The sequence below is a fragment of the Vulpes vulpes genome, chromosome 14, assembly GCF_048418805.1.
Source record: "Vulpes vulpes isolate BD-2025 chromosome 14, VulVul3, whole genome shotgun sequence".
Taxonomy (NCBI): Eukaryota; Metazoa; Chordata; class Mammalia; order Carnivora; family Canidae; genus Vulpes; species Vulpes vulpes.
The window spans coordinates 30,095,636-30,123,183 of record NC_132793.1 but is presented as its reverse complement, the minus strand read 5'-3'; the positions used below and the strand labels follow the sequence as shown (position 1 = coordinate 30,123,183).

Sequence of the window (27,548 nt, the reverse complement as noted above, 5' to 3'; positions counted from 1 at the left end):
TGTTCTGGTGGGACATGGAGCCAAGTGTTGAGAGGGTAGCCACAGCTGAGGCCCTGACTGGGGTGAGGGGCCACCTCCATATCTAAACACTGTCTAGGCTTGGGGAGGCAGGTGACATATTCACACTGGCTTGGGTTTGAGGAAGGCCAGGCCTTGCGCTGCTTTGGGGTTAGAAAGAAGCTGGGGGTCAGTCGGGTAGGAGAGGAGGGAGGGAGCCAACAATCCCTCTTGGGCCAAATTACACCGGCAACCAGGCCTATCAAGCCCAAGAAGATCCTTGCAGGATTGGAGTCAGAAGGCAGAGCAAAAGGGGTGTTGGGGCAACTTCTGTGGTCCAGGTTGGAGTCTGGAGGAACATACAGGGCATCCCTTGGTTTATCTTTGATGCCTTAAGAGGGAACCCTTTAGATCTTTTGGTGATTGGCATCTCCGAGCCTGGTGGCTATCCTGGGGACAGTGGCAGGAGGAAGATAAAATTCCTGGGACAGATTGCACCTCCAAAAGGCTGGGGGGCACCCCAGTCCAAAGGTGAAGACTGGTGTCTCTGCTGATCCTACCCCTTTTCTCCTTTCATGGCTCGGCCCCAGCAGTTCTAGCCGGGGGAGGGCCTGGGCTTGAGGCCGCCAGGCAGCTCCAGGCCCAAACCGGTTTTCCCACCTCCGCTAAGGCTGGCATGTCACTGCTGCCTTTCCCTCCCTACCACTTCCTTTCAGTTCTTCCTTTCTCCGCCCTGGAATGTTGGGGGGTTGTAGACTGTCTAGGTCATCTTTTGTCCCCTGCCTGTGCTGGGTGTGATCTCTTCTAGAAAGGCAAGGCCACCATGTATGACTTTAAAACAAAGTAGAGTGCCAATTCCACACTTGGCCTTCCACACTTCTGGTGCTCAGGCTTCCCCTGTAGACCTTGAAGACAGTAAAACTGAGTGACAGCAAAGAGTAGTTGGGTTCCCCCTTATCATCATCCCCCACCCCCATTTGAGTTGTGGAGGAGGAAACCGGAAAGTCAAAAGGAAGCCCAGCCTACCCCCTGGCCTGCTCTGGAGTAAGGGGGGAGCAGTAGCCTTCCTCCTGTTCAACCCAGCTCCTTACTTCAAATACCAACAAGGCAAATTATGTCCATTTGTCTCCTCTTCTGCTGAACTGAGGTCATCTCATTAATGGTAGCACCAACTGATGTAAATGGGGCCCTTGCTGTGTGCCAAGCGCTGTGCTAAGCACTTCAGATGCTCATACATCCCCTTTGAGGGAAGTAAAACCATGAGAAAACAGGCACAGAAAGATCCAGGATTGTACCCAAAGCCGCATTGGTAGCCTTTGGTGGAAGCAAGCTTTCTTCTCTGGCTCATTGGCTGCTACTGTGTCCCTTCACTAAGGAAGGACCCACATCCCTAACCCTGCTACAATTCGTGCTCTTTTGAAGTGGAATTGGCTACTGAAATCCATTTAATCCTTGGAAGAATGGCTCTTTGAAAGGAGATGGGGGTTGTGAAAGTGTCTGCAGGAGCTCTTACAGCTTTTACACCTGTGGCCAACTCCCATTCCCCCCCCCCCCCAGTCCCCATACAAATGCAGATCTTCTGTAAATACCTTTCCCATTTTCCTCCCTATTACCCCATTGGGACAAATAGGTGAGAACCATTCCCACTTCACCAAAGAGGAAATAGGGTTAAGGCGTTAAATAACCTGCCCTAGGCACTGGCCTTGAACGTGGGAGTCTGAGTCTCATATTAAAAGCCCTACCAGGACACTGCTGGGAAGGTTAGTAGTGGTGGTGGCCTTAGTAGCACAGAGCTCTGAGGAGGGACCCAGCAGGGAGGCACTGTCACACAGCCTATCACACAATCCAGTTGGGAAGCAGCAGATGATTAACAGTGGATGGCCAGATAAAGCTGATAAACATTGGGATACTGCCTTCACTTGGGACTGATCACTAAAGGATCCAGAAGGGGAAATCCCAGCCCTGGGGAGGCTGGTGCAGGGATTCTGAGGGTCTGGTTGGCTTTGGCAGGTTCCTGAGTGGGCCAATGGCTGATCAGGTGAAGTGGGCGCACATGCTGGGAAGACAAGGCCACCTAATCGCCTTTCAAAGCTGGGGCCTGAGAGTAAGGAGAGGGAGAGAACTACAACTCCCAGAAATCCCTGCTCCCTGCCTAGTAAAGGATAGTTGCCATGGTTTCAGAAAACAATATGGCTGCTCCCAGCTGGGAGGAGAGTCTCCGGATTAGAGGGGTGGAGGCAGGTCTCGTCGCCCTCAGTGGGAAGAGAAGAGGAGCCTGAGGGATCGTGAGGTTGAGGCTGGACGCTGCACGGCTAGAACAGCCTGGCCTTGCCGACGGTGCCAATGGCGGGCAGTGTGGACGAGGAGGCGTTGCACCAGCTGTACCTGTGGGTGGACAACATACCTCTGTCCCGGCCCAAGCGAAATCTCTCCAGGGATTTCAGTGACGGAGGTGTGCACCTCAGTGTGTGTGCGCTCCTGTGTGTATCCCTTGTGCCCATGTTTGTTGACACGTTCTGTCCTGTGTGTATATGTGTAAGGGGTCTGTATGCATATGTCTCTTTGTGCTTTTGTGGGGGGGGGTATGTGTGTTTGTTGGGGGGTGTCTATCTCTTAGAACTTCAGTTGTAGAAGTGTGTGTATGTGTGTGTGTTTCTATCTCTATGGGAATGTGAGTGTGCGTGTGTCCGTATGTATGTCCCCTTGTTCTATCCTTTATGCATGTGTGGTGTGTTTGTGTGAGTCTGTGACTCCTGAGACTTTAATGACTAAGATGTGTGTCTGTGTATGTTTTTGTCCATTTCTCTGTGTGTTCTTGTTCGTTGCTGTATTTTTTTTTAAAGATTCTATTTATTTTTTCATGAGAGACACAGAGAGAGGCGGAGACATAGGCAGAGGGAGAAGCAGGCTCCCTGCAGGGAACCTAATGCAGGACTCCATCCCACGACCCCAGGATCACACCCTGAGCCTAAGGCAGATGCTCAACCACTGAGCCAACCAGGCATCCCTCATTGCTGCATTCCTTATATCTGTCTTGTGGAAGTCTGAGCATGTGTATATTCATTTGTTTATTGATGATTCTGTCCTGCATGCATGTAGGACGTCTTGTGTGCATGTGTGTTTCTTTGTGATTGTTAGGAGTCTCTGTGTCTGAGACTCTCTCCTGAGATTTTAATGACAGAGTATGCATCTCTGTATGCATTTATTGGTCCCTGTGTGACTTATTGTGCTTGTGTATGTTCGTGACTATCTCTTGGAACTTGAGTGATGGAAAAAATGTGTGTGTGTATGTGTTTGTGTGTCTCTGTGTTGTGTGTACGTGTGTGCCTTATGTGGACTTGTGTATGTATGGGCATGTGTGTGTCCTGTATGTCTACACACTTTGTCCTATATGCATTTCTATAGGGGGATCTTACACATGTGTCTGCTTGTGTGAATCTGTGACTCTTTCCTGGTACTTTAGGGTTGGAGTTTGCGTGCGTGTGTGTGTGTGTGTGTGTGTGTGTGTGTGTGTGTACCTGCATATGCAGGAGTATCCGTGTAAATGATTAGGGTGGAACCCAGGCTCCTGATGGGCTGTCTTGGAGACTCATTGTCTACTAGAGGACCTGTGACCTTTTCATGTGCCTGAGTTAATGGGGGTGGGATGCCACTCCTCTGGGGTATACTGGAGGCTGATTGCTGATTTCTGATCTTGCTTTCTTGAACACTTGTCCCTCTCCTTCAACACCCCTCCCTCCCTGTCATCTTTTCCCTTTCCACATCTCTACCTCTCTGCTTGGTCCTACCACTTTGCAACCCCTGATTCTCCCATTCCGTGCACATCTTCTCCCTACTCCTTCTCCCTCCCCTCTCCCCACCACCACTTTCTCTGCTCGCATTTCCTCAGTCCTGGTCGCAGAAGTCATCAAGTTTTACTTCCCCAAGATGGTGGAGATGCACAATTATGTCCCTGCCAACTCTCTCCAACAGAAGCTCAGCAACTGGGGTCACCTAAACAGGTAGCAGAATACCTGGTGCACTACTGGAATCTCCATCCCCTACCCCCGGATCCCAGGCAGGGCTGCCCCAACACCCCCACCCCCACACACATCTCCTAAGGTCTCCAGCAGAGTCCCAGAGCCCAGGCTGGGACTCTGTTGGTGACATAACGCAGACAGAATCTGGTAACAAAATCAAGGGACTCTTTTACTGGGGGGAGGAGACAAGGAAATGGGATACCCGAGAATCCGGCTTACCCCCCCACCCCACCCCCAGCCGCACCACTTCCTCCTCCATCACGTCCCTCACTTCATTCCCTGAGGACCCAGTCTGCCATCCCTGTGTCTATCCTCCAGGAAAGTGCTGAACAAACTGAACTTCTCGGTACCAGAGGATGTGATGCGAAAGATCGCTCAATGCGCGCCGGGCGTGGTGGAGCTAGTACTGATTCCGCTGAGGCAGCGCCTGGAGGAACGCCAGAGGCGCAGGAAGCAGGGCACCAGCTCCTTACAGGTGCCACCCTGCTCAAACATCTCCCACTGCTTTGCGGAAGCTTCCCAGGCAGCAGGAAGCCCCACCTTGCCGATAAGTGTGGGAGAAGGGAGTCTGGCAGAAGGAGCCTGGCCTTGGAGACCATGGAAGAGATATGGGGTTCCTTGGGAATGAGCGAGCCCGATCTCACAGTACACCCCGGGGCTTCTTTCAGGAGCTGGCTCCCCAGGATGGCACTGGCTACATGGATGTGGGTAAAGTGGCCTTTATTTTTCTTCCCTCCCCGGAGCAGCTTTCTTCCTGTCCTACCTTCCTGTTGGGAAAATAGGACTCTAGCATGGCTAACTCCTGTACTTGCCTTGTCTCAGGTTTGTCCCGGAAGGCCGGAGGGGAAGGTGCCCTGGACCCGCAGGGAGGGGGGCAGCTCAGGTAAGGAAGCTGGGAGTTCCTATCTTACCAGGCCTGGTGATCTCCCAACACTGGCAGGTAAGGGTGGGGCAGGCTGTTCCTGGGAAGGCAGGAACCAGGAGGGGGAGGATTCAGGGGAATGGGGAGGGAGGGCCTGGCCGAGGGACTTTGGAAGGGTGAGAGTGGGGCCCAAGGTCCAAGCCTCTGCTAAGCAGCTTCCCACTCCAGGGAGGGCCGGTTGCCCGGGTCTCGGCCTCCAGGATATAGCCAGGCAGTGCAGGGCGACCCAAGCTTCGTCCTCCAGATCGCCGAAAAAGAGCAGGAGCTGTTGGCCTCTCAGGAGACTGTGCAGGTGAGGGCGCCCTGGGAACGTGCGGGCAGTGGTGGGGCAATGGGTGCTTAGGGCCTGCGGTGGTGGGGATAGAGGGCAGCAGGCAGCTGACTTAACCTCTGTGCCGCACGACCCAGGTCCTGCAGATGAAGGTGAGGCGCTTGGAGCACTTGCTCCAGCTGAAGAACGTGCGCATCGACGACCTCTCGCGGCGGCTCCAGCAGGCAGAGCGTAAGCAGCGGTGAGCGGTGAGCCACGGCCCTGGCCGAGCGAGCGGAAAACCCCAGTACCCGCCAGAGCCCAGACACTGCGACCGAAGCACCCACCCACGCACCCACTGGCCTACCGATGGACGAATGGGCGGGCGGAGCCAGCAGGTCCAATGAGCCTCCCGGGGAGCCAACACGTCCCTCCCTTGGGGTGGGGGCGCGTATGGGGTGGGCGGTGGGGCAGCGAGGCAGGAGCCTTTAGAGCAGAGCCTGGAACTGAGCCACCTTCTTCCACTACATCCGAGTCAGGAGAATGGACCGCTTTCCAGAACCCAGGAGCCACGTGCAGAGACCTGGCATGCTCCCCAAAGCAACACCCAACCCCAGGGGCTCCACCTTGATGCTCCCTGCTCTGGGCCTTGAGAGGCAGTGCTCCCGCTGGGTCCACACTCCTAGAAACAGGTCCAAGCCCAGCTCTGAGGACAGCGTTGTCTCCATCCAGGCTAGTTCTCTGTGCTCTGGGCTGTGCAGGAAGCTGCCGCAGGCAGCTGAGGGAGACCCTTGCCTCTCTTGGGCACTCACCTGGGACCCAGATCGAGGCTGAGGAACACAGCAGCTGGAGAGGAAAGGATGAGTGGGTTCAGCGAGGAGTGGGGAAGACATGGGCTGTGCCTGTCCCAATTACTCTCCCTTCCTGTGGGGCACCTTTGAGAATACTTGGGAGTTATGGTATCACACGGCCCCCATTAAAGAGTTGTGCTATCTTTCCCTTGACTGCCTTCTCTCTCTGTCTAGATTTCTTGCCTCTCTTATGCCGCACTCCACCACCACCTCCTCCCTTTGAGTGAAAGAGCCTTGTAGGCCCAGAGCAGGGCTCATCTTAAGGGCACCTGGGCCCTGGGTAGCCACTGCCTGGTAGGCTGATGATATCATAGGGTTCAGGTCTTGTGCACTAGAACAGCCTAACTTCTAACCCTGGTCTTAGACTGACCCCCAAATCCATCTTCACAGTGTCAAAACCCAACTCCAGACCCAGGTTTCAGATTCTCCCCAAATGTAACCACACACCCTCAACTCTGCCCATGGACTGACCCCTAAATCTGTCCTCTGCTTGACTCCCTATCCTGCTCACAGACTCATCCCTAGCTCTGTGAACTGAAGCCAAGCTTGACTCTCAAACATGACCAAGACACTGTGGCCATGAAGTGACCCTAACTCTTGATAATTTAGTGACTACTAGAACATTCTGGAACCCCATGATTCTATTTTTGGACATATACCAAGGGAAATTTAAGTTCTTGTGTTTTGTATTTTGGAACACATGTACAGCGATGTTCACAGTGACAGTCTCTGTAATAGAAAATAATTGAAAAGTACTTGTATTAGCATCCATCACTGTATAAGAAATTACCACAAACTTAGTGTCTTAACACACATTTATTATATCATATTTACTGTGGGTCAAGAGTCCAGGCTGGGTCCTCTGCTTCAGAGTTTCTCCTAAGGCTGCCATCAAAGTGTTGGCTAGAGCTGTGGTTTCATCTGAAGTCCTGAGTGGGGAAGAAATCACTTCCAAGTTCATGTGGTTGTTGATAGAGTTCAGTTTTTTTTTTTTGTAGGCTGTTTGAGGGTTTCAGTTTCTTACTGGTTGTTAGCTGGTGCTGCCCTCATTTCCTTCCCATGTGGTCCTGTCCAGTAAGTATATTAGCTTACTTCACCAAAGCCAGCAAAGGAGAGAGTTAATGGAGTCTGCTAGCAAGATCACAGTTACAATCTTATCTAATGTAATCAGAGAAGTGACATCCATCACATTTGTTGTATCCTATTTATTAGAAGTAAGTCATGAGGTCCAGCCCACATTCAAGGGGTGTGGTACATGTGGGTGTGAATACTAGGAGACAGGGATCCTTAGGATCCATTTTAGAAACTGTATACCACAAAGAGGAAAAAGTAATAAAAGAGTAAAAGCTAGGAGGGTGGTTACCTGTGAGAGGAAGTGGAGGGCAGAGATGCAAGAAGCATGCAAGTTATTTGTAATGTTTTAGTCCTTGGACAGGTGGTGGGTTTACAGGTGTTCATAGTGGGCTGTTTATGGACAAGCAAGAGAGAGTGTCATGAACTAAGGAGTATGCATAGTCAAATTCTGTTCACCTAAGTTCCTCAAATAATAAATAAAAATAAAAATTGATGACTACTCCTAACCTTGGTCTGAGCCTCTTCTCTGCACTCAGCCTGGTCTCAGGTTAACATTGGCTTTAACCTGACCTTCTACCTTCCCCAAATTAACCACCAACCCTCACACATATTGACCTCAGCTCTAGCACTGTTACCTTGCTGTAGTCTGCACTGGGTCTCCAGAGTTCTGTTCTCTGGGTCTGTCATCATGGACCACATCTGTAGATTCCTGTGTGTGGAGCTAATAGGAATGGTTTGTAGAGGGGCTTGGGGACCAGGAGGTGGGTTAGGGCATGGTTCTGCCTGACAGGAACACAGTGGGCCCAGAGTACAAGTTTGGTGGCAGGGATCACCCTCTCAAGAAACTGCTGACTCTCTCCATGCTAGAGGCTGAGCCAAGTCCTCCTCTTCCCTGAGTTCCAACGCTGACCCCAGCTATTCCTAGTATCCAGATATGCTTGAATCTAAAATCATATCTGAAACCCTACAAATTAAATACCCAAAACAATGGAGAATTTTATTGAATGTCTCTTGGGAATAAATATGAAAGTGAATTACATCACACATTATAATCCTATAACTCTTCTTTAAATATCTCTCTTGTTCCCCAAGCTTCCAAACTCCAATAGCCATTGCCATATTTCTCCCGCTCTGATCCTTACCCTACTCTTCCCTTTCTGACCCACACTAAATTTGCTTTCTTCTGGTTCATTCATTCATTAATTCTTCAAATGTGCATTTAGTGCCAACTATGTACTAAATGCCAGAAACACAAAGATGAGCATAAAACATGATTTGCCTCCCCAAGCGTTTACAATCCTAGAAGAGAGGAGAAGGCATGCAAAGTGGCACTTAAAATTTTTTGTAACTTAATGTTTTTTTTATAAATTTTTATTTATTTATGATAGTTGCACAGAGAGAGAGAGAGAGGCAGAGAGAAGCAAGATCCATGCACCGGAAGCCCGATGTGGGATTCGATCCCGGGTCTCCAGGATCGCGCCCTGGGCCAAAGGCAGGCGCCAAACCGCTGCGCCATCCAGGGATCCCTACCTTAATGTTTTGAATAGAAAAACACACCTAATTAATGCACATAGAAAAGTAAGAAGTCTCTTTGGTGTCCACACACTTCTAATAGGGTTAACCTTTTAGTTTCTGTGCATTCTGCCAATACGTCTTTTTGTGAATACAAGCAAATATGCACCCTTATTGTTACTCTCCTCACCTTTTTTTTAACCATGAAGGGAACACATTCTACCCACTCTGTCCTCTATCTTGATTTCCACTCAATATGATCTTTTATAGATATGTAATGGTCACATGCCAACTTGTTTGGGCCACAAGGTGCCCAGATATTTGGTCAAATATTCTGTGAGGGTGTTTTCAGATGAGATTAACATTCATTTTTTTAATTTTTAAAATTTATTTATGATAGTCACAGAGAGAGAGGCAGAGACATAGGCAGAGGGAGAAGCAGGCTCCATGCACCGGGAGCCCGACGTGGGATTCGATCCCGGGTCTCCAGGATCGCGCCCTGGGCCAAAGGCAGGCGTTAAACCGCTGCGCCACCCAGGGATCCCGAGATTAACATTTAAACTTTTTTTTTTTTTTTGAGATTTATTCATGAGAGATACAGAGAGAAAGCGGCAGAGACATAGGCAGAGGGAGAAGCGGGCTTTGTGCAGGAAGCCTGATGTGGGACTTGATCCTAGGACTCCAGGATCAAGCCCTGGGCCTAAGGCAGATGCTCCACTGCTCAGCCACCCAGGCGTCCCTAACATTTAAATTTAAAGGTAGACTGAATAAAGCAGATTGTGCTCCCTAATGTGAGTGGGCCTCATTCAATCAGTTGAAGGCATGAATAGAATAAAGAAGATATCTCTTCCCTGAGTCAGAGAAAATTTCTTCTTCTTGGTGGCCTTTGAACTGGGACATTGACTTTTTTTTTTCTGTCTCAGACACTAACTGAAATGTCAATTCTTCCTGTGTCTTGAGCCTGCCAGCCTTTGGATTTGACTCTCCTAGGTTCCAACTTGCTGACTCAATTCTGTAGATCAGCCTCTTTCATCACATTAGCTAATAAATCTCTATCTGTATCACCTATATAATGTGCCTCCATATCATCTGCCATTAGTTCTGTTTCTCCAGAGAACCTCAACTAATACAAGATTTTTCCACATCAAAACATTGAAATTTCCTGTTTTTAAAGCCATATACTTTGTATTGTCTGTACAGAATTTAATTAATCAGTCCTCTCTTTGGATATTTAAGTTGTTTCTAACCTTATTTTATTAATAACAATAATGTAACAATTAATAACCTCATGCATTCATAGTTTAGTATCCTGTGCAAGTATATCTGCATGATCAGTGCCAGAACTGGGGTTGTTAGGACAAAGAATATGTGCATTTGTGATCTTGATATTGTGAAATTTCCTCCACAAGGGCTCAAGGTTCAGAGCAGAGGTTGAAGACTGGTGGCCCATTGCCTTGCTTTGGTTTTGCACAGTATCATGTTTTTACAAAACTAACTGCTGATTTTTGTATTGATGAGAATGTGGGGCAACTGGAACTCTCATACTCTGCTGATGGAGTATGAGCACAACCATTTCAGAGAACAGTTTGTTCTTTTAAAAAAAGTTTTTATTTATTCATGAGAGACACAGAGAGGCAGACATAGGCAGAGAGAGAAGCAGGCTCCATGCAGGGAGCCTGACACAGGACTTGATCCTGGGTCTGCAGGGTCATGCCCTGGGCCAAAGACAGGCACCAAACTGCTGAACCACCCAGGCATCCCTGTCAGTTTCATATAAAATGAAATATATGTCTATGGTGTTGTATCAGTTAGAGTTTTATTGGAGAAGCAAAAAGAATTTGTTACAGGGATTTGACTTTGGGTAACTCTTAAATGGTCTCTGTAAGACTATGGTTTTACAACTGATCCTGGAGTTTAAAGCCCACAGGTCAGGCCACTGGGAAGGAAAGAGGGATATAAAGTAGGGGAGAGAAAGGACAAACTGGAATCCATTAGCATAAGCTGGAACCTTTATTTTTTTATTTTATTTTATTTTTTTTTAAGCTGGAACCTTTAATCACAAACTGGAACTCATGTTAGTTCCTACTTGATGATGTGGGTGTCCAGCAGTAGAGGCTGGTGCCCTCTGTTATCTGGCCCAAGAGTCAAAGAAGTTGAAGGAGGATCCAGGGAAAGGGGGAGTAGTTGCAGGCCTGACTGTTATCCCATGTCAATGACGTGAGCCAGCAGATCAGCAACAAAGTTTATGGGCTACAAAGCTCCTGCCCACATTTTGCAAGTGTACCAATACAGCCACTGCTTTCCTTCCACTCTCCAAATCTTGTGCAAAAATGTCTGTTGTGGCCCACCGTAATTGGAAGGGAATTCTGGAAAATGCAGTTCACCATAGCTAAGGTGATAGATTAAAAAGCTGCCACAGCTATGTTCCAGTAATTTCATTCCTCAATATACACTCAAGAGAAATGCATACATATGTTTACCAAGACAGGTACTAGAATATACAATACAGTTTATACTATTTGGGGGCAGGGGTTCTTTTGCTCAATATTGTCTGCGAGAATCATCCACGTTGTTGCATGCATTCGGTGGAGTTTGTTCTTTGTCATTGCTATAGGAGAGGCCATTGTATGAATACAGCATGGTTTCTTAATTCATTCTGTTGTTGATGGACACTTGGGTTGTCTTCAGTTTGGGGTTATTACCAATAGTGCTGCCATGAATATTTGTATTCGTCTCTTTTGGTATGTAACCAAGCCAGTGGAATTGTCTGTTCAAAGGGTTGGCATTTTCAGCTTTATTAGGTACTGCCCAGAAGTTTTCTAACAACGTTATGGTTGTTTAATTCTTATTAAAAATAATAGAGTTTGGATGCCTGGGTGGCTCAGTGGTTGGGCGCCTGCCTTCAGCTCAGGTCATGATCCCGGGATCTGGGATTGAGTCCCGCATCGGGCTCCCTGTGAGGAGCCTGCTTCTCCCTCTGCCTGTGTCTCTGCCTCTCTCAGTCTGTGTCTCTCATGAATAAATGAATAAATATTTTTTTTTTAAAGAATAGAGTCCATAATACCATGTGTTTGGAACTGGAATGTATTCAATCTGTTCTGCTAAATTGGAGTTGTTCTTAACTCCTTCCCATATAGCCCCCAATTTCCAGGGAGCCTGTGGCTTCCCTCAAAGCTCTGTTAAGGCCCTCTGCACAGGAAGTCCCAGGGCCTGGGCATCAATCTGATACTGGCATCCCTCCTCTTGGTGCACAGACCCATTGAGCTGCAATGGGGCAGCCATGTACCTTCTAATCTAGCTTCCTCCCAGCACAAAGAATCACATTTTCTTCTGGAAGCTCTCCAGAACCATCTGTACTTACTGTGGCCTTGGGACCTTTCCTGGGAGGCTGCAGTATCCCCAGGCATGGATAGCTCTGTATTAGAGGTCCTTCCAATTGGCTAGTCGGCGAGACTGCCCAACACCTAGGAGTGTGAGACGTGTTTGGCAGGGACAAGAAACCACAACTCTTTGTGTGGTATACCTCCCATCCTGAGCTGTGAGTGTCTCTAACTCCAGAGTAATTTGTTTATCATACACACTTAGTAAATACTTGTTTAAAGGAGTTGACAGAAAAAAAAAATAATAAAGGAGTTGACAGTAGGAAATGGCCCCAGGCAGTGCCCAGTAAGCAGCTAGTCTCTGTATTTTGAGGAGGGCTGTAGACATTAAAAAGGCAGGCCTTAACTTGGTCTTGAAGGGAGGGTGAGTTTGGCTATGAGAGGTGAGTGGGGAGGGCATTCTATGTAGAAAGGTAGCATAAGGAGGGTATCAGGAAATCAAATTCTGCACAGACCCAGAAGGTAAAATCAATGTGAGAAAACAGGGATTACTGGGACAACAGCAAGTTGATGTGCCAGACTCTGGTGCCAGGCTAGAATGTGAGTCCATGTTGTTAGATCTTCGGTTATTTCAAAAGGTGAATAAGAAGACAAAGAGGATGAAGAGGAAAAAGAGAAAGAGGGAGAGGAGAAAGAAAAAAAGAAGAGGAAGAATTAGAATTTTAAAAAGTCCCGTATGGGCTAAACAAAATATGTCTGTAGCCCACTTTGAATCCACTGTCTGCCAACTTTAGACGTTGAAGAATAGTATAGACATGGGAATGCAATTTTTCTTTTGAGGGGGAGCATAGTGGGGCACATAGAACGAAGGGGTTGGCAAGTTAGAAAGTATGTGGCAGGAGTCAGAATGTGAAATCTCCTAATGCCCACGCTGGAGGGCAGTATCTCAAACGCCAGAGTGCGCACGAATCACCCAAAATGCTTCCAAAAAGTTTGTGAAGCTCTGCTGAAGACAATTCCAGAGCAGGGCAAGATGCGATGGAAACAATAGCTCAGGAAAATTAATTCGCCCACCGTGCGGAGACCAGAGACCATGAGACACGTTAGGGACCACAGGGATACAGCGGAAGATAGGAGCCTTGGCCGTTCCTCAAAGGCAGCGGCCGAGGTCCTTCTGAAAGGAAGCCGCCCCTCCGAGCCATTACCGTCGCTCTCCTAGTTCCACTGTTTGTAAGGAGGGAACCTAGTGCTCCGGACTGCTCCCCGCAGGAAGTTTAGGGACCCTCTCACGGCCAGCGAAATTGGGGGAGGACAGTCGCTCCAGGAGCGCCAGGGGGGCGGCGGCTGGAACACCTAAAGAGCCTAGGGCCACGCCTCTCGCCCCGGGGCTCCGTGCAGTTGCCCACGCCCCACCCCACCCGCGCGAAACTAGGCGCCTCCCGCTGCCATGGCGACCGCCTCCATGGAGACCAGGAGCAGCGGCTGCGGTCCCCGGAGGCTCATCCCGCGTGCTTTCTTTGTTCTGATGCCTATTCGGGCCGGCGGGGCGAGTGCGAGAGCGCTTCCTCCTCCTCCGAGAAGGGGGCTGGTGGGTAGATGGGGAGGAGGGTCGCAGAGTGGGAAGGATGGCGGGCTCCTCAGCTCCGGAGCAGGACCCAGAGGTTCCCATATCGACTGCCGAGGCGGGCTTGGAAGCCTAGTGAGAGAGGCGAGTCCCGCCTCACGGCCGCTCGAGGACACAGAGGCCAGGGGAATCCCATTCCGAGTTAGGGCCGGGCCGGAGGTGCAAGCTCCGCAGTCGAAGTTGGGACGCAGGCGGGGACTCTTGGAGACGCCCCTCCTTCCATTTGCCGCTTCTGACCCACGCCAGCCCCAGGCTGCGTCGGGCGGCCTAGCTGCCTTCATCGCGAGAACTCGCCGGGTCGTGGGTAGGCGTGGGCTAGCCCCGCGCAGCCGCGGGCCCCTTGCACGTGACACGGTGGCGCAACGCCTGTTGGCGGTTCTCTGGCGCCCGCTCATTGGTCGGAAGCGCTCTCGCCCCACCCCCTCGGCCGGCCAATGGGTAGAGGTAGGGGGCGTACCCATGAGGCGGGCGGTGGCGGCGGCGGCGGCGCGGGCGCGGGGCTCGCTCCTCGGGTTCGGCGTTGAGCCCCCGCTGCCGCCGCGACCGCCACCGCCGCCGCTGTGGTGGACCCTTCCGACCGGCCCTAGGGTGCGCCCTGCACGGTGAGACTGCTCCTCCTCCCGCCACCTCCCAGTTCCGCTCTGCTCGCCGAGATGCACTCCCGTGCCGGGCAGTCGGTGACTGGGACCCTGCGGGGCTGGGGCGGCGGCTCCGCCGTGGGGCCGCACACGGGAGTGCTCCCTGGCAACTGAGCTAGGGAAATGTCAGGCCTGACGCCGCGGGTGACCGTTAGGTGGTGGAGCGGGGATGTTTTCCGCGGCGCGCCGTCGGGGGCACGTGTGACACAGCGAGGGCGGGGGCGTAATGGGGTCAGCGCCGTCAGCATTCCCCCTCCCCCGCTATTGTCACGCCTCGCTGTGTGACCTTGGACAAGTAGCCTCTGAGCCTCTCTTGCCTGGGCACCTACGGGGAGGAGGGCGGTGATATCGGGGAGTGCAGGCTCCTGAGACTCCTGCGTCAGCAGAGGTGAGGGTGGGAAGGGCACAGGATTATCTCTAAGGGACAAAGCTGCCGCCTAGAAGCCCTGGAGGGGTGTGGTGGAGGGGGAACGTCTAGCTGCATCTGTCCCCCTAGAAAATGAGAAGGGGGCGGTGATGGGCCACCACACCCACGGGGATAGAGGCAGGAGAGGACAGGGTCCTAGACCTGGGCTCCTGATGCCTTTGGGGGCTTGGCCAGCACCTTCCTGTCATCTCAGCTGGAGGGGTTTTATTTAGGTTCTGGACCTGAAGCCCTGCTGGACTGAGAAGAGAATCTTTGGGTTACCTTTCCTCTTAAATCTTGGCATTGGGAAGTGGGGGTAGGGCATTTCTCTCCCAGGGAGCTGAAGAAGGTCAGGGGCAAGTGCCACCACCCTCCTCACAACCCCCCCCCCCCCCCCCCCCCCAGCCAGGCCTGGCCTCTACTTCTTGGGGCCTTCAGGTGACAGGCTCAGGGCAAGCACCGGGTGGGGCAGGCAATCTGGAGTTCGAGAAGGGTCTAAGGACCCTCTAGCTGGGGGATGGGGGGTTTTGAGAAGGGAATGCTGGGCAGAGGAGGATTGCACATTTTGTGGATACACAAGGGGGTGGGATGGTGGGAGTCTCTTCCCTAATTCACCCCTGCTTGTGAGAAAGAGAACACCATACTTATCCTTGCACTTTTGGCCTGGTGGAGGGAGGAGGAAATGGAGTCCCATCCAGACTGAGTTGATGTATAATTGCCACAACCAAACCGGACATCCAGTTTTGCCTTTTCAGACCTTGTCCTAGGTATGTGGTCCCCTTACTATGTACCCAGTTCTATATCAGGTTTTGGAGTCAGCAGGTCAGTGTGGTCTCAATGGGAGCTCTGTTTACAAGCTTGAGCTTTTTTTTTTTTTAATTTTTTTTATTTATTTATGATAGTCACACAGAGAGAGAGAGACACAGAGTGAGAAGCAGGCTCCATGCACCGGGAGCCCGACGTCCCGGGTCTCCAGGATTGCGCCCTGGGTCAAAGGCAGGCGCCAAACCGCTGTGCCACCCAGGGATCCCACAAGCTTGAGTTTTAATGAGAGGCTGGACCAGGATTTAGGGTGGGTTAGGGTGGGGCAGAGTGGGGCCAAGGAGGGGTGGGGGGTGGGGTGGAAGGTTGTGGAGTATCCTGGCTCAAAGTCCTTGAACAGGTTGAGAATGGAGATGGAGGAATAAATGAAAAATGAGACCCAGGAGTTTGGGGCCATGCTCCTAGCCATACACCAGAGGACAAGCTGGGGCTCGCCCTGTGGTGCCTGGGATCTAGGAGCTGCTTCCAGGGCAGGGAGGTGTGGTATAGGTGTGCAGCTGTGGAATGGAGGGTATGTTCTGGAGCTCCACTTTGCTGAGGACAGACTGTCCTGGTCCTCCCTCCTGTCTGGAACCTTGGGTCCCAGTGTGGGGCAGCCTGGAGTAGCAGCTAGCACCCTGTGGGGCTGGAGTCTAGGGGGCTGAGAACTCTGGATATCTGTGTAACTGTCTCTTTGTCCATTTGTTTGCTCACTTGCCATGTTCCTGGGTCTTCTCCTGCCAGAAGTTCCACCAGGCCTGGCTGAGCCCTGACCTGGGTAGGGTAACCTTGAAGCAGCCTTTCTCTCTAAAGCTGAGAGGGAATTCAGCTCTGTCTCCCAGAGAGAAGCTTCCTTCAATTTCCCTGAGAATAACAGAGCCAGAGAAGCCCCCCAAGGCCCTTTCTTGTTCCAGCTTCTGAGTGGGCCAGCCCTCCCCATCCTGTGACTGTCCATGGTATCACTGATGACCTGTTCACAGCCCAGCTAAGCTGGGATGGGGGCTCTCCTTGGTGTCCTTTTGTTTTTGTTGTTGAGGAGGGGGCATTTCTCAGGATATACACTCCTCACATCTTCCTCTGGTTGAAGGGGACAGCGGACTCTCAGCAGTCTGCTCTCTGGTTATCCCTGGGGGACTTGGCTAGCCTGGGAGTCGGGGAGGAGGGAAGCGGGAGAAGGGAAGGGGGAGGGGGCCCCTCAACCCTTGAGCTGTTTTCTGAGAAGGCTGAAGTCCCTAGGGCCCCCCCTGAGGGCCATTCCTGACTGTTCCAGGATTAGACTGAAGAGCCTCTCCACTGGTGCTGCCCTGAAATTGCTGTTGCTTCAGAAACCAGACCTTTGGGATTTGCTTTTGCAAAGATGAGGGCAGAGCGGGGAGTGCCAGCAGAGCTTCAGGTATCGGCTGCACCAAACCCTCAGAGGAAGAGGTCACTGCTTATTCCTGTGTTATAGACGAGGAAACTGAGGCACAGAGACTCCGAGTTAACTTTCCAAGCTGCCTAAATGTGAACCAGGACTGCTGGGCTCTGGAGCCCACGCTTGTGACCATATCCCTCCTGTCTCTGTTGACTGTACAGCTTGGACCACATTCAGGATGTGGCTGGCACAGGAGGAGGCCTGGGGTTGTGAGGGGACCCAGCAGTTCCTATGGATACAGCTGCAGCAAAGGGAGATGGATCCCCTCTCCCACTTCTGATGAGGAATTTTGTTTGAATGAGAATCTGGCTCCCAGGGGACCTCGACTGACAGGACTTTCTGCTGAGAAAGGAGGCTTGCTTCTTTCAGCCTCCTCTGGGCCCTTTAAGTCACTTGCCTTCCATCTCTGTGTTCTCACTGCCCAAGGGTTACAGGCAGGCCTGATTGAGCTCTGGGCAGTGCAGGAGATGCTGGTCTTGCCCTCAGGGGGCATTCCATTTCAAGGCCAGAATAATGCCCAGTGGGAAGCCATGTTCTGTGAGATGGGGGGAGGGGAGGACCCTCTGGAGTAAGAGTTGGCTAAGAGAGTGGGGTGGGGTGTTCCTCTTTCTGAGAGCTTCCGGTATAGAGATACTGGCCTTGACATGTCACATCTACCTAGAGGGCCCAACCAAGGCCCATGCTTGGGTTCCCCTTGGTTTGGTTATTCATTCATTTAACAAATATAACTGGACCCAGCTGCTCCCTGCCCCATGCTAGGCTGGGTAGTGTGTACACAGGGTTTGGCACAAACATAGTCCCTGCTCTGGCAATGTGGGGAACATAAAATGATCCCAGAAGCTGGGAAAGGGGGTCCTTTTATTTATTTAATTATTTTTTTAAAAAAAGATTTATTTATTTATTTATTCAGAGAGAGAGAGAGAGAGAGAGGCAGAGACACAGGCAGAGGGAGAAGCAGGCTCCATGCAGGAAGCCTGATGTGGGACTTGATCCCGGGACTCCAGGATCACACCCTGGGCTGCAGGCAGTGCTAAACCTATTTAATTAATTAACTTATTTAATTTATTTTTTAAAGGGGGTCCTTTTAAAGATTTTTAGGCCTATCTTGGGATGGGAGGCCGTGAGGTAGAGTTGTGTTACCCTAAAAAAAGCCCTTGGGCTGAGAATGAGCTTAGGTATTGGTTGGGGACAAGGGTTGTTCCAGGCCAGAGGGAGAGCCTGGATGAAGACAGGCAGGCAGTAGGCAGTGGGTTGATAGGGAAGAAGGGAGGGGGCTCTGCATGTAGTGGGTCAGAATATTTGTGGAAGGAGTCTCCAGGAGCCTTTGCTTACCAGCCACTGGTTAAGAGTTTCATCTGGGTCTCTGGGAAGTGTCTTGGGAGATGGAGGGACCTTATAGACATGGAGCTGTCATTCCTGTGTGGCCAGAGCAGCCTCCGCACAAGGTAGGAAGAAGGCCTGGTATGCTTTTGGCCATTTTTCCCATGTTTTGAATCCACAGATTCAAGGGATGGCTAGAGTGGGTGGGGTTGGGGAGGCTTCACTTCAAGGGCCAGTCTGTCTGGGGACAAGCTGAGCATTCCAGGGCTAAGGGGCTGCCCTTCTGGGACTGACCCCAGAGTGGCCCTGGCCAGAGATAAGTGGGGGCATAGTTCCGTTTCCTATACCCTGGGCCTGGGAGCTAACTTCCAGTGGTGGCGGTGGTGGGGTACTGGCCTGAGACCTGAGACCAAAGTCTTGCCTTTCCCTGTAGCTCCTTAGGCCTTCTGCCTGAGGGTTCTTGGTTCCTGTCTGTTCCTGTCCACCCTGCCCATGAGGTGCTTGGGGCTGGGTGGGCTTCTCTTGCACTGGAAAGTGAAAGGGGAGTTGAGGCCTGCTCCCAGGGCAGCTTGGTACCTAAGGGACCTTGAGGTTGTGTCCTCTATAGCCCAGCCCCCAACTAGGAGGGCACCCTGTGGTTTCTCTTTGCTCCTTGGATTAGCCAAGGTCTTTCATGGTTTACTCATCTCTAAATACTTCAGCCCATTTCTCTGAAAAATAAGGACATATGTCTCTATACGATACAATTCCATTATCTTACCTAACAAAATTAGCTTTTATTTCTTAATGTCACCACGCAAGATCCAGTCCTATTCATGTTTTCCAATTATCTCCAAAATGTCCTTTTTAAATAGGTAGTTACAAACCCCTTACCCCATTTATTTTTCTTCTTGTAGCTGATGTAGTGGAAAAAACCAGGTCAGTTGTCCCATTGAGCACCCTGCCTTCTTGGTCTCTTTGTGTGTTAATTTAGAGCAGTGGTTGGCAAATTTTTTCTATCAAGGGCCAGACGGTAAATATTTTAGATTTTGCAGGCAGGCCATGTGGTCTCTGTTGCAACTACTCAAAGGAGCTTTGCTTTAGTGCAAAAGCAGTTTTAGACACCATTTAAACAAAGGAGTGCAGTTTTGTTCCTTTTCCTTTTTTTTCTTTTAAGATTTTGTTTATTTATTCATGAGACACACACACACACACACACACAGAGGCAGAGACACAGAGAAGTAGGCCCGATGCAGGACTCGATGGACTCGATCCTGGGACCTGATCACCGGACCTGGTCCTGGGACCCCAGGACCTTGCCCTGGGCTGGAAGCAGGAGTCAAACTGCTGAGCCACCCAGGGATCCCCTTGTCCAATACCACTGTAGAAAACAGGCGTCCACCTCAGGCTCTGGCTGGCCCATCCCCTATCTAGAACAACTACCACTCCCTTAATTTTCTTGTAGTTTGGGGGGAAAAAACCCAAATGATGGGTCAGTTGTCCCATAGAACATTCTGCCTTCTGGATTTGTTTCTTCCCCAGGGAGTCATCTCATGTATTCTACTCACCTCAGCCTTTTGAGTCAGCAGGAAGTTGGAACTAGGGGCTTCCTTAGATCCAGATTAGACATTTCAGGCAGTACCTCCTTGTCAGTGATACTGTGACTTCATGCTGCCTCACCTCAGGAGGCCTCTATGGTCAGGCTGTCCCAATGTGAGTGACAGGAGACTGACGGGTGTGTGTGGCTGACACCACATCCCTCCACTGCAAACCTGGGTCAGTCCCCTGAAGAAGCTCAGACCATGTGTCAGTGGCACTTGGGTATCTGTGAGCACCTACTTTTGTCAGCTTTTGTTCTCCTGGTTGAGGCTCCCTGGACTGCCCCCCACCTCCAGCATTTGTTTCTTTGGCGGCTGCAGCATTATTTAGCATTTGGTCATTCCTTTGTTATTTAATAGCAAAAATTCTTCTGAAAAGAAGAGGTTTCCTTTAGCCACCTGGATGATTTGGTTACATGAAAGGCTAAGGGGCAGGCCAAATTATTTATCTTTATTGCCAATTTTCTTTAAAAAAAAAAAGACTATTTATTTGAGAGAGAGAGAGAGAACTCCTGCTTGGTGGGGAGGAGGGCAGAGGGGCAGAGAGAGAGACAAGCAGACTCTCTGCGGAGTCTGGAGCTCAACACAAGGCTCAATCCCATGACCCTGAGGTCATGACTGGAGCCGGAGCCATAATCAAAAGTTGGATGCTTAACCAGCTGCGCCACCCAGGCATGCATCTTTATTGCCAATCCTCAGAGTAAAGAGTTAGGGCATTGCTGCTGTCGTGGTGACAAATGAGGGATGGAGTTTATTTTGCTTTGTCTCTTTTTTTGTTATCTCTGTGAATGCTGCAGTTTTATGTATTCCATCTGTTTTCAGCAGTTGCGCTCATTATTCTTCTTGAAGCTTAGATGGTCCCAGCTTGGCCCATTAATGGCCAGGCTGCTCACACAGGCTTCCTGGGGGTGCCTCCTGCTGCCCCTGCCCTGAGGCTGCCCTTGGGGCATTGAGCCAGGAGACTAGTTCAGAGACTCAGGCCAGAGGCTGAATGGTGGGTTGCCATGGGGCAGCCCCTTCACCCAGCTCTGTTCTGTTTATGGCTCTGACCTGCTATCAGGAGGGAAGCTCCAAGGGCCCATCTTCTGTGGGCCCTGTTTCTTGCTTTCTTTCATGCATATTGTTGACTCCAACCTGGACCAGCTGCACTGGGTGTTTCACCTGAATAACGGGGCATCTGGCTGTAGGAGGGTGGAGCCCTTGGGGTCACTGGCATGAGAAGTAGCCTCTGAAAAGTGCCAGTGAGGTCCCCTTCCTTTCCAGGCAGCCTTTCCTGGCAGCCTCAGGTGGGTTGGGTACAAGAGTCCTGTACCAACTCTGGCACCCAGAAGCAGTAGCTCAGCACATGCTGGCAAGGCTCTGGGGCAACAGGGCATCAGGCAGGAGTGAGGGCTCTTGGGGAACATGCAGAGTGGGGAGCAGAAGCCCCCCCAGGCTAGAAGGTACAAGCACCCTTTGGCTGGTGAGAGCAGCAGGGGGTTGAGTTTTAGTGTCTTCCCTAAAGGGAGATCTCTGCTTTCCCCCAGCCATGGGCCCCTTGGGTGGCTCTGACCCCTGCCCTCTCCACTTCCCACCCTGTAGGCTCCCACTGGTGTCCCTGGAGCATGGGAGGCTGCTGCGCTTGAGTGGCCGAGTCTGGCAGGAGCTGTGTGTCTTACCCTGTGGCAGGGAAGGCATCCATGGCTGCAGCCAACAAGGGTAAGTGCCTTCCTGGCTTGGCAGGGTGTGCATGAGTCTTCCAGCGGGCTCTGGTGGGAGGGATATTGTTGCATGCGGGGCCTGCATTGGCTGTGTGTGTGTGTGATATACATTACATCAGTGTAATTATACCACTGTTTGTGCTGGATCCTGGCACTGACCCAAGCCCTAGCAGGGAACCTGAAGACTCATGCTGGCTCCTTGGTGTGCTGGTTTGTGGAGGTATGTGCCCCTATGTCCCCAAGTTCCAGCTTTCCTATTCCATTGCAGTGGCTAGGGGGCAATAGTCTTGGGGTGACGAGGTAGGTAGGCCACAGGAAGCTACAGAAGGGAATTTGGGCTTCATTTAGCATCCAAAAAGGCTCATAGAGGGTTTTGGGCGAGGGAGGCTAGGTAAAATTTGAGGGTCAGTTCCCGGGGGCTCAGCAGGGCACCTAGCCTGCATCCCTAGGCTTCCACCAAGTATCTGAGAACTCAGGCCAGGCCTGGCCCAGCCCCTCCCACCACAAGGACTCTAGGCAAAGCTCTTGGGAGGCCTAAGGGCGATGGCTGTGGTCCAGAGTATTGGGGTCCTGTTCATGGCAAGATGCACCTCCCCCAGCCTAGGCCCTCAGCCCAGTTCCAACTGTTCTGCCTATCTCAACTCCCTGCCTCCTGGCTTTGGAGAACTGGACCCAGGTAGGGACAGCTGATGGCCTTGTGTGTGTGTTAAATAGAGGAGGGAAGGGTGTCTTTGGGAGGGGTCTGAGAGGCTGCCCTGGGTACTTCCATCTTTCTTGCTGATGATCAATGATGAAGTTTAGGGACAGTTGCAGCCTCTTCTGGGTGGGCTCGGTGTGGTTTCTGGCCTTCCTTTGTTTCTCTCACCCTCAGAAGGGTCCCACAGAGCCTGTTCCAGTCCCCACTCCCTTCTCTCAGTTTGCAGTCGTCAGGAGGGGCAGGCAGGGGCCTTGGCACTCATAGACCTGTAAGAGATCTCAGCAATGGGGAGCTCGCCACTGTGAAGGAGAGCACTGGGCAGGGTACCCAAGGCCCAGGGCTGAGTCTGCACAGCTTGGGGCTTGCCGAGAGTCTGGAGGATTATCTCCTCTTATTATTTCTGTCATCTGCCTCATCTCTAAGTAAGGGGTCATACTAGCCAATCCCTGACACGCCCATTCCCAAGGTGCTTATATTTTGTGGGAGGACTGGGCAGGTAGGGGGCCTTAAGCCTCATGACCCCTAGTATCCAGTAGGATATGGCCTAGCCCTGAAAGGAGCCCAGCTAGTGGGTGCTAAGTGATGTCAAGGGCAGTTGCTAGGGGTGTGTGTGGGGGTGTGTGTGACAAGGGCAAGGGGGAGTAGAGGAAGCCCACAGCCCCTGGAGCCCTTTCTCATTCTCTTCTTAGGCAATAAGCCCAGAGTCCGGAGTATCCGCTTTGCAGCAGGCCATGATGCAGAAGGCTCCCAGAGCCATGTCCACTTTGATGAGAAGCTGCATGACTCTGTGGTCATGGTCACCCAGGAGAGTGACAGCAGCTTTCTGGTCAAGGTACGTGCACACCTCCCCCTACCATCCGCCTGACTCCCTCTGTCTCCTGCCTGGCCCTGCCTGGCTTCCTGGGCCTATCTGTTCCATTTCTTCTAAGCTGGCTACATAGGCACATCTGTGTCCCTACCTCGGCCTTGGTTTCACTGTTTGTAAATGGGAGGTGGTGAGATTACAATGAAATGAGTACCTTTAGAATGTTACTCAAACAAGTGGTACAGAGCTGTTGTTATCATTGTCATCCCAACAATGACATCCACTCCCCACCCTGTAGATGGTGGTGTCAAGGCAATGGAAGGTGGTGTCAAGGCTTGGGATACCGCACATCAGGTCCAGGCCTGCTATTCTGGAGCTGTGAATTTGGACAGGTCACCTCAGTTTCCTCTTCTCTGAAATGAAGACCGTTTCCATCCCAGAGAGTTGGTGTGAGAATGAGATGAAAGAATGTATGTGTGTCACACAGGTGTGAGGCCAATTCTGGTGATAACAAGGCGTGACTTTACTTACTCTTCTTTGCCAAACCTCTGGCTGCTTAAGGGTCTCTGTGGTATTAATGCTTACTGATCACCCCTATGTTTTCTCCTGGGTGGAGGACCCACCTGTCCCAGTGGTCACACCTCACACACACCCCAGCATGGCTTCTCCAACTTCTGGGGCACTGTCACATCCCACATCCACTTGGGAGGGGCAGGAGGAAGTGTCTGGAGGGGACATATTGGTGGAGAAACAGGGAATGAGCCCCTCATCAGGTTGAACAATAAGCCAGGGCTCTGGAGTTGAACAGGAATGCCCTAGCAAGGGGAAGGCATCTGGTCCATGGAGACCTCCCTGAGAAGGGGTCCAGATTCATCATTTCTGCCCAAATGTAAAATCCTTGCTCTTTTCCTACAGCTGACAGCTTCCTCAAGGGAATTAACAGAATGAATCAAAACTTTAAAGAATAGCTCCCTCTCCCCTTCTTTCTCCATTGCAAAACCCATTGACATCTATTGGGGAAAACTTGGAAACTAGAGAAAACTATAAAGAAATTTAAAAGCACACACCATCATACTATCCAGACACAACCATAGTTAATATTTTGGTTTGTGTCATTTCAGCTTTTTTTTTTTTTTTTTTGCTTCATTTCCAAAAACAGCTGGTATCACAGCAGACACACTGTTTTTTGTTTGCTTATGTTGTGAACCATCTCCTGTCTATGTCAGTAAACAATTTTCCATGAGATTTTCCAGTTGCCTGGTATTCCATTAAATGTATCATCATTGATTTAGCCGGTTCCCTATTCCTGGTGCTTATGACTGTTTCTATTTTTTACTGTTACAAATGGTGCAGTGGTGAGTGTTTTTTGCACATCTCTTAGGATTTCCCCTGGAAAATTCTGCAACTGGTGCAGCTGGACCACAGGGTCACCATTGGTGAGATAGCCAAAAAGCCCTCTTGAGAGGTGGGTCCTCCACCTGCAGCATGAGAGAGCCACATGGACTGACCTTTAGCATACACTGATGTCTGCCTATCCCATTGAAAAGCTAAACGCTTTATGGAGCCAGTCCTAACAAGCCCCAGTGACAGGGCTGTCCAGCCCTTGCAACTGTGAGCAAGCCAGTGTGTGTGTACATGAGTTGTAGGTACAGTGTGCACCTCTGTGCCTCCTGGACTGCACTCTGGTTAGCCTGCCCGCTCAGCAGCCACCTCAGCTTGTGTCCCTTCACATGGCTGGACTTACCCAGGTTGGCATCTCTCCCAGGGGGCATTGGTTGCCAGTCACTGTGTATGAACAATAGAAAGGGCTTGGGCCATGAGCTGGGGCTTTGGGCACACTGAGCCTTTGAGTGGGCAGGCAGGCATCCACATTCAGGTGCCAGTAGGGTTCAGTAGCTGGTGCCCAGGGGCCAGCTCTAGACTGACAAGCTGATCTAGTGTCTTTTTCTAATTCTGTCTCCTCCGCCATCTCGTGTAATCTGTGTTGCCCCTATCTCCACATGAGTGACTAGAGGACCAGTGTCCCTGACCCCAGGCTATTGGCTCTGGGCATGTGTTGGCAGTGGTGGAGAGAGGTGAATGATCTGTATTGTGGGACTTTGAGCTTCCCCTTGTGGGCAATGGCAGGTGCCTTGCTATGTGCCACATGTGGCAGGAGTGGCCCAGACGTCTAGGGAGAGCTTTACCCTGGCCACACCGTGCGGATTTCAGCCACTCACTGGCTTCCATCTATAAAATGGGCCACCATTTGCTGTGGGGCCTGTGAAACATGCTGAGCAGCAAGCTGAGGGAATGAGGTCCTCAGGCCAAGGGCCTGGAGCCATTGGGCTTGGGGCGTGTATAGGCTAGAGTGCTGGAGGGAGTTAGGCCCCCGCTGGGATCCCTAAAGCAATGGGTGCAGGGGCCCACAGGATCCTAAGAGGCAGGACCTGGGTGGGCCCTGGGGAGGCTGAGAGTGAAGGTGCTCCTCCTTTCCCCCTACCTTTCTGCTATAGGTTGGCTTCCTGAAGATCCTGCACAGGTATGAGATTACCTTCACTCTGCCCCCAGTGCACAGGCTGAGCAAGGACATCCGAGAAGCACCAGTCCCCAGCCTACACCTCAAGCTCCTCAGCGTCATGCCCGTCCCAGAAGGTGTGTCCCTTGCTCAGGTGCTGGAGGCCTGTTCTCTTCCAGCAGGAAGTAAGCGGGAGTGAGAGCATGGGTGCTATCCCCCCTTCTAGGGTGGATGGGCAGTTCAGCAATTGGGGGACGTGAGGCCTCCTTATGGGCTTGCAGTGTGGCATTTTGGGAGGTCCCATACCTTAGGCCTTGGGGTTACACTATTGGCCCATGCCTGTGTGTCACCTTATAGTTCCCTCAGTGGGGTCATGGAGCCAGTCAACTGGCTCTGGGCTTCCAGCTCTCCCTCCTGCCTGCCCCTTAAGAAAAATCTGCCAGAGCCCCAGGAATCCTGGGCAGCTACCTCCTAGCACCCCCCCAGGCACAGGCTTCAGACTTGAGGCTGCTACTCCCTACCCTGCCAACTCTTCAAGTCCTCTCCTGCCCCTGCAGAGGTTAGGGTATCAGTTTCACAGTATGCTGACACCCCAGCTTCAGTTTCATGGCCCCCTACTTCCTCTTCATGATCTTTCCCTTAAGTGTATTGAGCTCCCTCCCTCTGGCCTTTACCTCTTGCCACCAGATATGCTCAGGGCTTGCCCTGCCCCTCTTTCCCCACCACCCCTCTCCTTGCTTTCCTTTTTGGGGAGTCAGTGGGTCTTCCTCCTGGAAACTTGAGTTTGACCCTTGGAGCCCTAATGGGGTTGTCCACAGTCTGGAGTCACGTAGAGCTCAGTGAAGAGTGGGAAGTTTCCAAGGCCTATTTGCCCAGCCCTGGGCAGATAGGTCCTAGGCCATCCTTACTCCTTTGGAGGAGGTGGCCAGTCTTGGTGGCATGCTGAGGCCAGTGAGTGCTGGGAGGGTCAGGGGTGGAGACCATGGAAATGCTGATCACCTGTGCAGGTTACAGTGTCAAGTGTGAGTATGCAGCGCACAAGGAGGGCGTCCTGAAGGAGGAGATGCTGCTAGCCTGTGAAGGTGGCGCTGGCACCTGTGTGCGAGTGACAGTGCAGGCCCGCGTCATGGGTGAGTGTGTGAGCCTTGTGTCTGGATAGAGGAGGGAGGTGCCAGCTTGGCTGCAAGGGGTTTCTATCTTCCCTGTCTGAAAAAGGGATTCTTACCCTGGCCCCCTGGATACCTGGCTGCCTTTCTCCCCACCCTCCTAGCAGAGCCCAGAGGGAAGGTGGGGAGGGGCCTCCAAAGAGTGGGTGGAGCCAAGGGGCCAGTCTGGCTTCCTGATTTGTCATCTGCTTTGCAGACCGACACCATGGCACACCCATGCTGCTTGATGGGGTCAAGTGCGTGGGTGCTGAGCTAGAATACGACTCAGAGCACAGCGACTGGCACGGCTTCGACTGAGGCCTGAGGCCCTGCACGCCTCAGGGCCCCACAGCCTTAAACCCCACCTCATCTCCCCGAATGCTGTGTGATGGTGTGGCTTCCTCGCCCCTCCCCGGGGTGGGGGCGGGGGTGGGGTGTCTAGGGGCCTCTCACCTCTGCCTTCATTGTGCCACCTCCCTGCCTCTCCTGCGTCCTCCTCTCCCACTTCCTCCTCTCCGTGTGCCTCAGTCTCCTGCCGGAAGAAATGGGTTGAGCCCCCAAGGAGGCTATCTGAGGAGGGGAGGGGGGCGCCTGGGGTGGGTTCTGCCCACCCCAACCCCAAGCCATAGGGGATCTAGCCAGGGCTTGGGAGAGGAGGGAGCTGGCTCTGTGACGTCGTCACTCCCATTACTGCTGCTGCTGGCTGGCTTTAGCCCTCCCGTGCTCCCTCCCTCTTTCCTACTGCTGTCAGCGCTGAGTAGGAGGGAGGCACAGTCCCCAAGCCCTAGCCCCCAGGTCTGTGTTACTTGGTTTTTAAAGGACTGGTTGGGATAAAACCGTAAAGAAATAAAATTTTCAGTGGATACCAGATGCCAGCCAGTGTTTGTTCTTCGATGCTCTCAGAACACCCACAATCCTCTGCAGACAGGCTAAGGAACAGTTTTGGCTATAACCATTTTTTTAGGAGGCAAGGGCACTC

General features: G+C 51.7%; 2 protein-coding genes across 5 annotated transcripts; both read left to right on the top strand.

The window, feature by feature from the left end:
• Positions 1-516: 516 nt before the first annotated feature.
• On the top strand, positions 517-7,619 carry SPEF1 (sperm flagellar 1). The gene is made up of 7 exons (XM_026012356.2): positions 517-2,449; positions 3,887-3,998; positions 4,335-4,491; positions 4,685-4,724; positions 4,839-4,899; positions 5,107-5,230; positions 5,347-7,619. The coding sequence occupies exons 1-7, from the start codon at positions 2,341-2,343 to the stop codon at positions 5,452-5,454; spliced, it is 711 nt and encodes a 236-aa protein (XP_025868141.2). The 5' UTR covers positions 517-2,340; the 3' UTR covers positions 5,455-7,619.
• A 6,385-nt stretch (positions 7,620-14,004) lies between these two features.
• ADISSP (adipose secreted signaling protein) lies at positions 14,005-27,437 on the top strand. Of its 4 annotated transcripts, none has more exons than XM_026012362.2 (6): positions 14,005-14,171; positions 21,307-21,423; positions 22,812-22,954; positions 25,423-25,561; positions 26,432-26,554; positions 26,787-27,437. In XM_026012362.2, the coding sequence occupies exons 2-6, from the start codon at positions 21,405-21,407 to the stop codon at positions 26,885-26,887; spliced, it is 525 nt and encodes a 174-aa protein (XP_025868147.1). In that variant the 5' UTR covers positions 14,005-14,171; positions 21,307-21,404; the 3' UTR covers positions 26,888-27,437. The 4 variants fall into 4 exon arrangements, with proteins under 4 accessions (XP_025868147.1, XP_025868145.1, XP_072592374.1 ...); XM_026012360.2 differs by having other exon boundaries at positions 25,423-25,609; XM_072736273.1 differs by lacking the exon at positions 14,005-14,171 and adding an exon at positions 14,487-14,595.
• The last annotated feature ends 111 nt before the right edge of the window (positions 27,438-27,548 follow it).